The 12,936-nt window shown below is 32.4% G+C and overlaps 1 protein-coding gene across 1 annotated transcript; it reads right to left on the bottom strand.

The window, feature by feature from the left end:
• Positions 1-7,284: 7,284 nt before the first annotated feature.
• Positions 7,285-9,516, bottom strand: LOC143046069 (uncharacterized). Its single transcript, XM_076219045.1, has one exon. It carries the CDS (start codon positions 8,929-8,931, stop codon positions 7,570-7,572), a length of 1,362 nt encoding a protein of 453 aa, XP_076075160.1. The 5' UTR covers positions 8,932-9,516; the 3' UTR covers positions 7,285-7,569.
• Between the last annotated feature and the right edge of the window lie 3,420 nt (positions 9,517-12,936).

The following is a 12,936-nucleotide window of genomic DNA, read 5'->3' as shown; positions in this document are numbered from 1 at the left end:
CATTCATATATAAATATTGTTTAATGTAATAAATCTATAGATTTTTGTATAGAACAATGTCTCTGCTTTTATGTAACATTGTTTTAACATTTATAATGTACATTGAACTTGTTAAGAGATGATACTTAAAACATTGGTTTTAACTGACTAAGGTGTGCAATCGTCGCCAGAAAATCCGCTAATGTAAAACCAAACTTTCATAATGATTCAATATTTCGTCATATGATGATATGAAGATTTTTACCTTTTAGAAATAACAATATTGATATCATTAAATCTCAAAATGACGTCAGTCCAAATAAGCGTATGTTTAAAGGTGGAAGTATTATATTGACAACAAAATTCTTCCATGGTTTAAACAACTGTGGTATGTAAACTCCAAAAGGAGTAACCAGTGGGAAATAGAAGAAAAAAAAACACCTCAGTTGAACAGAAAATGTTGGTCTGTTTAACATTTAGTCCCAAGATGGACGAACATCACATTATTTTTAACTTGTATCTATGAGCAACTGAGTATGGCAATAGAGATATTTACCATAATAAACCGTTATAATATTTTGAAAATACTATAATTTCTAGTTGTTGAAACAAATTGTTGCCATACATTATTCGCTTATTTGTCAGCTGTCAACGAAATATGCAAAATTTTATGCAGATGAACATGATATATGTCACCTCATTTTTTTCTTGAATCATCGAAAACATCTTTAACATATATTGCTGGTACACAAATAACCTCGATTTGACGAATGTGTATCTTACGTCAAAAATGAATGGAATTTAAGATTACTTCTTTTAATTGTTCAATGTTGATCTTATATTTTCTATACTGATTGAACCTTTAATATTTGATATGATCAAAAATGATTAAAATTGTATGACATGACAATAAATAGCGCAGCGAATTTAATTACATGTTTTAAATGTTGACTGAATTGAGAGTGCCAAGGAATATCTAGTTACGTAATCTATGTTGACAGCCGTATTAACAAAAGTTACAAAACACTTTTTATGCGTATCTTCCTATGTAGAAATTTGAAGTAGACGTATTAAATTATTTAAATTAATCAATTTCCTTTATCAGTCATCATTCACATGCGATTTTAAAGAGTTTGATTTACATAAACAACCATTGTTGTACACTGTGTTCCTGTCTGCATCATATATATACATTTGTTGTTCATAATCGGCAGACAATGAAATCGAAATTCTTTATTAAAATAACTCTTCCTGTGTGTAAAATAATTCCCCAAAACATGTTTTTTCTTACGTTAATACTGATGTTCTTTGTCTTTTAGCGTGTCTCTCTTTGTGAAGCATGATATAGGGCCTACAAACAAGACACACGTTTACTCTAACAGAAATTCAGTTTGTATAGTCATTTTTTTGCATTAATACACTGCACTGGAAAATATATGACTGGTATGAATTTGATGCATTTCCATAAAATAATGATGGACGTACGATATTTTCGGTTTATACAATGCGACTTATATTGAAAAAAAACCACAGCTCAAATTAAACTGACTGTAATGTATGACTCTAATAGAAAATACTTGAAAATTTCAGACTACCGAAATATAAAGTTTCAATATCAGATCAATGATGGTTGATTTTTCCTTGTTTGGTATTGAAGGTATTGAAGTGTCACCAGGTGTCAGTTTTGAACTATTAATTTGATCAGTAGACTTGCAGTAATGGTCATGATCCGTTTTGGTGCGCTTTTCTTATTGTTCGCTGGCTTGTTTGTCATCTTGATGAAGTGTTATACCATTCTTTTATTTGTCTTTATAAATAAAACTTTTACTGTTTAGTCTTTTTTTTATTGATACCCATTTGACATGGCTCGGTACTTGTACATCCCGTCATTATGTTATTCTGTGATAATTCTCGTGTTCTTGTCTTCATTTGCTAAAGAGCTTTGTCTATATGCCTTTTGGTGTTTCTTTGATTCATATGGCTTGGTTTTGTGCTTGTAAATCCCGTTATTGTGCAATTGTAAAACAATTTTGTATTCTTGTCTTTCATTTTTGCTGATAAGTTTTGTTTGTATGCCTTTGAGTGTTTCTTTAATGGATATATGATGTGGCGCTGTACTTGTGCATCCCGTCATTGTGTTATTGTACTATGGTAAATTTGTGTATTCTTGTCTTCAGTTTTTGCTAATGTGCCTGGTTTGTTTGCCTTTTTGTCCTTCTTTGTTGCATGTTTATTTGTTTTTATAGTGAATTATAACACAATGTTGACTGCTGTACCCCTATTTTTGACATTTTAACCTATTATGTCTGCTTGTGTTGTTCACACGTCATTGTCAATATAATGGTATGTTGGTGTGACTGTCATATAAGTGAGAGATTTAGCTATCTTAAAAACCAGGTTTTATCCACCATTTCTTCACAAGAAAATGCCTGCACAAAGTCAGGAATAAGACATTTGTTACCCATTCGTTTGATGTGTTTAAGCTTTTGATTTTGCCATTTGATTAGGGACTTTCCTTTTTTAATTTTCCTCTGAGTTCATTACTTTTGTGATTTTATTTTTTATTGTTTGCATGATGCTTGATGCAACTGTTGTTCGCTGGTTTGTAGTTCGCTAGCTTGAGTCTGGTTAATTTACTTCAATACATCAAACAGACAAACAACAGTCCATGAAACAATACACAGATAGGTATCCATGAATCTGACTGGAAATCCAAAGTTTAGTCAGGTCGTCTAGAAAGGTTTCCGCTACACTAGTGGCACCAGTTGTGTCGCTCATGCCAATGAAACAAATGAGAAAATAACCAAAAGTACATCCAGTCTTCAACAGCTCACCGGTGTCTGTATAGTCTGTCAAACTCTGTATCACCGATTTTAAAATGCCTGTTTGTTTTGTCCCCTGGCTTCTCAGGAAAATTTACATCGTGAAACAATCAATATTAACTGACTTTTTGATTCTCTTCGTGTATAACTCTTGCAACATAACAGATGGTGATCTGCATTTTACGAGCATTGATTGACGAAGTCTTTGTGATTTATTCATTTTTTTTCTGATAATATTATATCATTATTCCGATTCTCTATTTTTTTAAGTTCTTATATATGGTTTAAACCATAAAATCGAAAACCTTAATAATGATAGCATTCACTAAGTAATTGGTGTTTTATAAAAGCTTTGTTTCGAGCCGATTGACGGACAGGCTTTTGGAATATCATGTCATAGCCAGCTTAATTGCATATAGTATGAGGTATCTCGTTTATGATAACACCTGTTGATGTGAAAAAGATCCACATCAAAAGTTTAAAGGGATAGTTGTATTTAAGCCTTTTGTTAAAAAGGCATTAAAAATTACTTCTAAAATCTTTAAATGTTGTCAATTGAAAACAGTTTAGCTTTTGTTAATTTTCATTCAGATAGAAACTGTTATAAAGAATGAGTCTAAGTTATTCCTTTGGATTATTGGAAACGACTTCTAAATTAGTTGAAAACTATAAATCAATTTGCAATCTGAAGTTGTAGCACAGCAGGCGTTTAATAACAAGCGAACCTTGAATCGAGCAATTGGATAGCGACATATATTTAAGAGTAAAACAGACATTTTTATCAATTTATATATGTTGAGTGTACAAATGAATCTAAGCAGCATTTTAATCGTACATACAACTTTAAAATCTTGATTTCAAAACAACTCGTACCCAAGTTCTTAAACAGCAGTAAATAAAGGCAACAGTAGTATACCGCTGTTCAAAACTCATAAAGCTATGGACAAAAAACAAAATCGGGGTAACAAACTGAGGGAACCGCATTAAATATTAGAGGAGAACAACGACACAACAAACATTAAAAAGTAACACACACAGCAACGGACTAAGCATTAGACAACATCCGATGAGAATAACCAATATAACATAAAAACCAAATACATGAATTTGGGATAGAAAAGTACCATGACACGTCTTATAGTAATGTGAATTCACACAGTAAAAGAGATATTTTTATCTATTTTCTTGTTGAGTGTACGAGTGGATCTATGAAGCATTTAATAGTATAAACAAATTTAATATGTTGGAATCAAAACCTCTCGTTACCAAGTTCTTAAACAGCAGTAAAAGTGACATTTTTACAATTTTCTACGTTGAGTGTACGAAAAAATCAAGGAAGCTTTTAATTGTATGAACACATTAAAAATGTTGAATTCAAAACCTCTCGTTACCAAGTTCTTAAACAGAAGTAAAAGAGACATGTTTACCAATTTTCTACGTTGAGTGTACGAATGAATCAAAGAAGCGTTTAATGGTATGAACAAATTTTAAAATGTTGAATTCAAAACCTCTCGTTACCAAGTTCTTAAACAGCAGTAAATAAATTGAAATATCGATTTAAGTGATGTCAACATTTTAATAAATTATCATTTGTTTGGTAAATGTCTAAAAGTGTATGATATGTAAGTCAAATAGTTACTTATATTGTAAATTTAAACTGTAGGATATGAATAGGACTTTTGTCGTTTAATTCAATAGAGAACTGTCGGACATATACATACATAACATAATCACTTGTTTGAAAAGAGGTAAATTTATCCGTGTACAAGCAATAAATTTTCAAATTCATTACATTAAAGATTAAAAAGATTTTAATTTGTACATAAGATTAGTTTGTGTAATTTAGTTAACATACAACCTCCTTCAATATTTGCAGATTTATTTAACCTGATTAATTAGCTTAAATATTGGTCCAATTTATAAAACTAAGTCCAAACTTTATAATATAGAATCTTTTTAAATTAATCGGTTTAATTTTTAATGAAGAGTTGTTATAAACTTAACCCGAAATATATTTGGGTTAATACTTGTGCTGTTTTATTTCAGATAGAAAGAAATATTTATAGTCAGATGTCGTATTATGAGGACGGTTATTTATTTCTAATAAACATGTCATGGCGGGGTTTAAATTGTAAAAGAAAAAACTACTTTTGTATGTTATTTTTTTTAAATTAAGAAGAATACCGTGAATCATCAATATTTTACAAAACACTCACCAGTGATGCTCGAACAAAAAAAGTTAAAAAGCCAAATAAGGTATTGATTATTTTCTGAGCGATTTTCTCTACTGAGAGGAGAAATATCGCTAAACCTTGAAATACAGAAATTTGGTGTTACCAATGTGAACAAATCTACACAATATATGAAACTATAAACAATCCCCTCTTTTTAAATAACCCATAAATATGAAACAAGTTAAATAAAGTGACACTCGTCTAGAAACTGATATAAGAATGAAAACAATTTTAAAGACGGGCAATTATAGTCATATTGTGATTACATAGTTTAGAGCAAGATCTACTCACCCTTCCGGAGCACCTGGGAATCACCCCAAGTTTTTGGTGGGGTTCGTGTTGCTTAATCTTTAGTTTTCTATGTTGTGTCTTCTGTACTATTATTTGTCTGTTTGTCTTTTTATTTTTAGTCATGGCGTTGTCAGTTTATTGTTTAATCTATGAGTTTGACTGTCCCTGGTATCTTTCGCTCTTCTTTAAAATACACTTGTACGGTTTAAACTCAGATTTATTATCCCTTTACCTCATCCATTGACTCTTGGCAAAGCAGAAATTAAACATGAATACGGCAGATATGATCAGCTGTCGATCAAGTCTTTGTGGTGTGACAAACTAACAACAAAACACGTTAGTCTCATTTAATACTTGGGAAAGAACTAGCAATTTTGATACACAAGGATTAGCAAAATTACCTTTACTTAGGATAGGATTGGACGAAAACTTAAGAACACACGGAAAGTTGAGTAAGCTGGTTAGTTCTAACCAGAAAAAGCAAGAACTAAAGCAAATCAGTTGCCGAACAAATCAAAGAACCAATACCAGTTACCAAACTAATGAACAAATCAAAGGACCCTTAACAGACCAGTTACCAAATTATCAACGAATCAAATGACCCTTAGCAGACCCGTTGAATAACTAAGGAACAAATAAAGGGACCCTCAGAAGACCAATTACCAAACCAATAAACAAATCGAAGGACTCTCAGAAGACCAGGTACCAAACTAATGAACAATTTAAAGAACAAGTAGATCAATTATTGCGCTGTATCATACGAAGAGCAGTTTAAAAATGAACCAAATGACCAAATATTCCCAGACTGTGTTGTCATGTAAGGCTCCCTTGTAAAACACGCATTAACACAACTTGGAGAAAATACCGTCTTCTTAAAAGTTTATGTGTGTTCCAAATATTTCTCATAAATTACATACCTAAACCCGTCTTTAAATTGTTAGGCGTTCATGCTAAAAGATGTGTTATACAAGGCTGAAATCGTGATTCAATTGTCATATTTCTATTCGTGTTTTCGTATGTATACATCATAAGCATTTCTAATAAAACATAGCATATGCTGCAGAAACACCTCTCATTAACTATATTACTTTATTAGCACATTGAGAAGGACGTGTTGCTTGTTTATTCAATGACATATACATTATGAACAGTTTGGTTTTTGGGGTTTAGAAAACATAAAACATTATCTTTTATATGCAAAATTTTTGGCTTAATTCTCTTTTATAACAAGTTGCAAATCATATTTAAAAAATACAATAAAACGCATCATTGAATGTTTTAACGTTTTTGTAAATAATTTAACGACAAAATGAGCTGCTTCATTTTTTATTCATTAACCATGAAATGTGGGTCATATGAAAATATTGAATGTAAATATAATGTCAATGACTTCATATTCAGGCTTTCAGAATTATTTGGTTTAAAAATCTTTTACGATACATTCTTTTGAAATATGATTGAAAAAAAACACATCTTTTCTAATCTTTCAAAGCATTTTACTTTTAACTACATGCCATGAATAACATAAAAGTTTGCAAGGTCTTAAGAGTATATTATAAATGTTTAAATATGTCTGATTTTACCCATTCAAGCTAAACCGGACTCTCCTGCTAAATGTACAAAATTCTGATTATACCCAACTGAGCAAAACCCCACTTAACTACAAAATGTTAAAAACAAAATACACCCAACTTGCTAAATATATTGTCGCATAATCCGTTTCACACCCTTTTAATAGAGTAAAATTCATTATACACGCTATACACCAAACACTTAACGCAATTCCAAGCATCAATCTAAAGTAAGACAAAGTTGTCTGAGGTCGACTTAGTTGGACATTATTTAAGTACTGCTTAAATATATATACAGCAAAAGATGGGTACATTCACCAAGCGGCGCATGTGAATTAAATAATTTATCATTGATAAATCGAACTGTTGGTCTTAAAAACAAAGTCGATTTATAACTCTTTCAATTTATTATTGCATCGTATTTACTGCCCTAGGTAAGTATATTACTTCCACTTCTGACAATTTGCAACTTGGGTATATCAACTAAAATAACATATATATATATAATAATGGAGTCAAAAGTCTCTTTGGCAAGGATCTTTCGTCACAATATTTTAACAAGTCAATTTCACACCACGAACCACAACTTTTTCAATTGTTCATGAAACTTTAATTTTCAATGACGTTTTTGAATGCTTCTTGTATATTGTAATATATTTCTCCTCTATTGTTTTATTTTTTGTCTTTGGCAGTTTTCTTCTCCTTTTCCTTACGACCCGACTTTTTACCAGATGAATTGTCCTTTTTGTTTTTCCTTTTGCCAAATATTATGGCCATGGTTGATTTCTTTGGTCTACCATCACCCTTCTGTGATTCAGGAGTGGGAACTATAACTCCGCGACGATATGATGACGTTTTCTGGTCAGCTAATTGCGCCATGATATTGGCCAATGTGGCTTGTTGTACGTTTGTAAGCTTTTTCTGTGGTGGTTTTTTGAACGTCGCAAACTGTTTATTTGCTGACAAATCTAAGAGCGCAAGTGATCCTCGGAAATTCAATGAAGACGGCGGAGTAAGCTTCCCTCTGTTCGTGATGTTGCCATCACAGTTGGTCATATATTCTTGTTCAAGATCGTCCATATATCTAACGGATTTTGTTTTGGAAATATCCGGTTTCTGAGCTACGAAAACTGTATTACGACGTGGCGTATCGTCTGCGCATGAAATTCTGATTTCTGGTACAGACCGGGATAAATTTTGAGAATTTTGGAGAGAATTCATAATACGGCTTCGTCCACTTATGGCAGCTTGCTCAAAATTGCTCATTCTTCTTTTGGCTTGTTGCCTTTCTTTTGCCTTTTTCCCGACTTCTATCCAGTCTTCGCCATTCCTGAATGTAAACCTGTCTGTTTGTCCTAAGCTTGCATTGCCTTCTTCTTGAAGTATTTTAGCTATGTTGTGATAACCAAGTCTTTTGGCATGTAAGTAAGGTGTTAGACCTAACTTATCGTGGACATCTACAGACAAACGGTATCTACGACACTCTTTACATAAAATTGATACTATTTCATCATTACCGGACTGGCAAGAATGATGTAAAGGGGTCATTCCGTTACAGTCCTTCTCCAAAATATCGATTTCTCCTAAGAATATATCGAGAAGCAATTGTAATTCTAAGGATCTGCCTAGGATACAAGCCCATGCCAAAACCGATCTACTGTGTCTTTCATCTCGAAATGCTGGATTTGCGTTTCTTTTGATGAGAAATCTAAACATTTTCCCTCTATTTTCTTGATCCTGTATATGAAGAGCAGCAATCAACACGTTGTAACCATAGTCATTCAGAATGTTAACATTTAATCCTTTGTCTAACATTAATTTCACTTTTCTGAATCTGCATTTGTATACGGAATTGAATAGATTGTTTCCCATGCATCTTTTCAAATGATCGTTCTCTACATTCCATTTTGATTTGACTTGAGGTGGAGGTTTGGCAGGAAAGATGTCCTCCTCCATTTCATTCAAATCCAATGAATTTTCCATTTGATGGACTAAAGACTCCACTTGTATGGTAGTTTCCTCACGCAGCACCATTTCGGAAAATGTTGTTTCAAAATTATCACTTAAATAAGTTGCATACACAAACTAGAAAAGTGTGTTAATAATTGATGCGTTTTAAAATTCCATATTGATCATTTCAAGTGAAAAGTATATTTCTAGTCAGATTTAAAACATACCAACTGATCTACTGAATACACGAACATATGTGAAATATCTTTTCATAAGTTATTAAAATTCAACAATTAAATTTTAAATTCCAACACAATACCTTATAAAATCCTCACTGGCTTCAACGATTAAGTGATCAAAACGTGGCTAACGTTTCTTGATAAAGCTGATGTTTTATATTCAATAAAATAATCCAATTCATTCCACGTGTTGTATCCAATGACGGAGTGATATAAATTCCCGTGAACCTTGATCAACGAAATAATACTTCCATGTTTCCAAACAACGTATCGTGGTTTTTATTTTAATATTTTGTTTATCCACAGGGTAAAATTACATCCGAGAGCCGTTTAAATTTTAACCATTTAAATATTTAAATGATCCGTCTATGATTGTCGGATTTAAAGATGGAAAATCAAAATGTACATTTACTGTTAGAAAAGGTGAAACAATTTTGACAGTGTGACAAATCTACCGTGAAGTTTGTCATTAAATAAAACTAAAAGCAAAGATTTATATAGAAAGATCATTGCTTTAAGCAATATACAATTATGAAACCAATAAAAATATTCTCTCATACGTCAATCGTTTATGCTTTTAAAAGTCTATCAAGTAACAATTTCATGAAAGATCACTAATAAAAGAGGCAAACTTTAAATTGAAACCCTTCGATAAACCTGATAAATGAATCCAATAATGTGAAATGTTATTTGCTTTTAATGCTTTATCCAACACTTTGTCTAAGATTCATTAGGTGATATGTCAATAAGTATTGTCAAGAATCAAAGGTAATCCAGGTACAACATCACCGAGTTTCTTGGGAAAAATTTCATTTTAATATAAAACACTGCTTTATTAACTTATAATTGGATATAAAATCAACATAAAAAGAAAATTAAATACCACAGCCATGTATGTTGCCACGCAGTGCATGCGTATGTATGTAATATGTAAGATCAGTAAGTAAAGATGAAGAGGTTTCCGTCAATGACATTACTAAATGGGAATACATAAATCTAAAACACCCATGTAATTCTCGTAATGGAGATTTTCACCTAATCCTGCTATACTTAATGGTCTTTTGTGACGTCTTCTTTCGAATATATTAACCGAGCAGAATGTCGAAAACAATTTTATGTTTCTTTTGAATAAATGAAGTAAATGCACAAAAACACTTAAAAATTGCTTCTTTTTGTAAATTCATTGAGATGTAAATAGTTATCAATAAAGGTACCAGGATTATAAATTAATACGCCAGACGCGCGTTTCGTCTACATCAGACTTATCAGTGACGTTCAGATCAAAATAGTTAAAAAGAAAAAACAAGTACAAAGTTGAAGAGCATTGAGGACCAAAATTTCCAAAACGTTGTGCCAAATACGGCTATTGTAATCTATACCTGGGATAAGAAAATCCTTAGCATTTCGAATATTCATACTTTTGCAAACATTAAAATTTATAAAAATGCCCATATAGTTGTTATTCATATCAACATCGAGGTGCTGACTACCGGGCTGGAAAAAAGTGCTGACCAAGATGTTGTGGCTTTTTTGCATGACCTGTATCTCCCTCTTTGACGAATCTGATCTGCTTTGCCTCTGTTGTTGGTGGTCTCTTCTTTTTTTCTCAATATCAAGGACCTCTGTCACATATTTTTGGACCTTGTCGTGCCGCCATCGACATCTTCTTTATGTCTGAGCAACTTCACACCCTAAAAGTATGTGTGTCATAGTGCCTCTTCGCCCACATAACTTTCAGCTTAGTTCTTCTATCAGTCCCCACTGGTGTAAGTTTGAAGGGCAAGAAAGTGTATCATAGACTGACCTAAGCATTAATGAAAGTCTGAATGGTTCCATCCTCCATAGCTCTGCCCATGTGATCTTTCTTTCTAGCAAATTCCTTGCTCCTTGACGGCTAAGCTCTACTGCTTTTTTGCCCTTCTTGGTTGTTGTTCTTGTTTTATTTTACTGCACCATGATGCTCTTTTCTGTTGGTGTTGCCTTTGACCACTGTTGTAAATATGTCATTCCTAAGCCCTGTCTCCACCAGTACAAGTTTTGCCCACTACGTCTTTGTGATGAAGAATACTTTCTGCTTGATCTATTGTACTGTCTTCACATTGATATTGTCTTTAAAGGTGTCATCAAACAATTTCCCAAGGCGCTTATAGGGTTATCGTCTATTGCCGGTATTTTGTCTACTTAGATCTTCAACTGCGTTGTTATCTGACCCTTTCTCTATAGCATTGATCTTGACTTCTTTGGCTGAAATTTCAACCTGGCCCAAGTGACTACATTTTCCAGTGATATCAGTATCCATCTTGCTTAAATATGGGATGACGTTGTTGTTGTTAGGTCATCCATGAACCTCGAAAAATGTCTGAATCCTTCTTTGGACTTCTTGTTTTTTCTTTCTGTTGCTTTCATGATATGCATACTCATCATGAATAGTATCGGTGAGATGGTACAACCTGTAACGTTTTCTTTCTCTAACTACTGTCATGATGTTGTCTTGTTTTCTACAGTGAGTCGCAGCTGTAGTGCACCTAAATACTTTTGAACTATTTTTTTATGTGATCTGGAATGTGGTAGTGATCCATCGCCATCTCTATCAATTCGTGTAGTACTTAACCATATGCGGTTGCCAGGTCTAACCATACAAGATAACAACCACAAACTGCATAACTGCTAAAAAATGACATTTCTGGGATAATGGATTGTCTGCTTTTTCTGTAAATTTCGTAATTGATAGACCCTCACCAGCTAACCATTTCTTCACCAAGAGATTTCTCCTGTTACTGCTGTATATAATGTACTTTTGCATGATAGAAATAAGTGTTTTCTTTGTTGCACCAACACATCAGAGGATGACTTGATAGGTTCGGGCCAAACTTATCCTAGGCATAGATTACCTGACCCCTATTTGGCACAGTTTTGGGGAATTTTGGATCCTCAATGCTCTTCAAACTTTATACTTGTTTGACCTTCTAACAATTTTTATCTGAGCGTCACTGATAAGTCTTATCATATGTAGACGAATTGAATAATAAGTCTGATACTTTTGATAACTATTAACAATGTCATTACATTTTTTTTTACGCTGGTCCACAGACACTTGCTCTAAAATTTTGTTTGCCTGTATGCTTAGTATATTAAAGTATATAGGTAAAGATATTTAGAGACAAGTTTTTGACGACACAAAGCTGTGATATGCAATTTTATGACGCACTGAGCAGAGTGATTCAGACAGTGGGAACACCGATAATAAAACTTGCACCGTACAGTAAGGGTGGTTGGAAGTAATTGCTTTCATGATAGAAAATTTAAAAAAATATTTTTAAAAACATTAAAAAAAAACCAGTTATGCTTGATAATTTGTATTTATATTTAGCGAAATTGTTTAAAGTTTTTTTTTTATCGCAAAATCTCCCAAATTCGATGTCAAATGTTTGATGAGTGCCATGTTAATGATGCTCTCTGTTCTTTATCGAACATTTTCTGCAAGGACCTGCATACCCCGTGTTATAAATAAATAATTTTTAGCAAATATTTTATACGTGAAAGTTCATATTTAACTTTACAATTGGGTTTTAATTTTCAATTGATAGTTTTTACAATGATGTTTAAAAAGATAAAAAGAAGTCTAGTTTACGCCATTTAAACTTATGTATTTATGAGAAGACATTTGTAGCAAAACGGGCAGATTAAATCATTTGACATGCAACAATTGATCTAAATAATTTAAAGATAATTGGAAGACGGAAAAGGGACATTGATAAAATTGTTGATTTAAATTTAGCCTTGAAAAAAAATATGAACTATTGTTAATAGTATAAATCGAATAATTATTCTGTAAATGTCATTTTTGTAA

The sequence above is a fragment of the Mytilus galloprovincialis genome, chromosome 9 (assembly GCF_965363235.1).
Source record: "Mytilus galloprovincialis chromosome 9, xbMytGall1.hap1.1, whole genome shotgun sequence".
NCBI classification, from domain to species: domain Eukaryota; kingdom Metazoa; phylum Mollusca; class Bivalvia; order Mytilida; family Mytilidae; genus Mytilus; species Mytilus galloprovincialis.
This window is presented reverse-complemented; position numbering and strand designations above follow the sequence as displayed.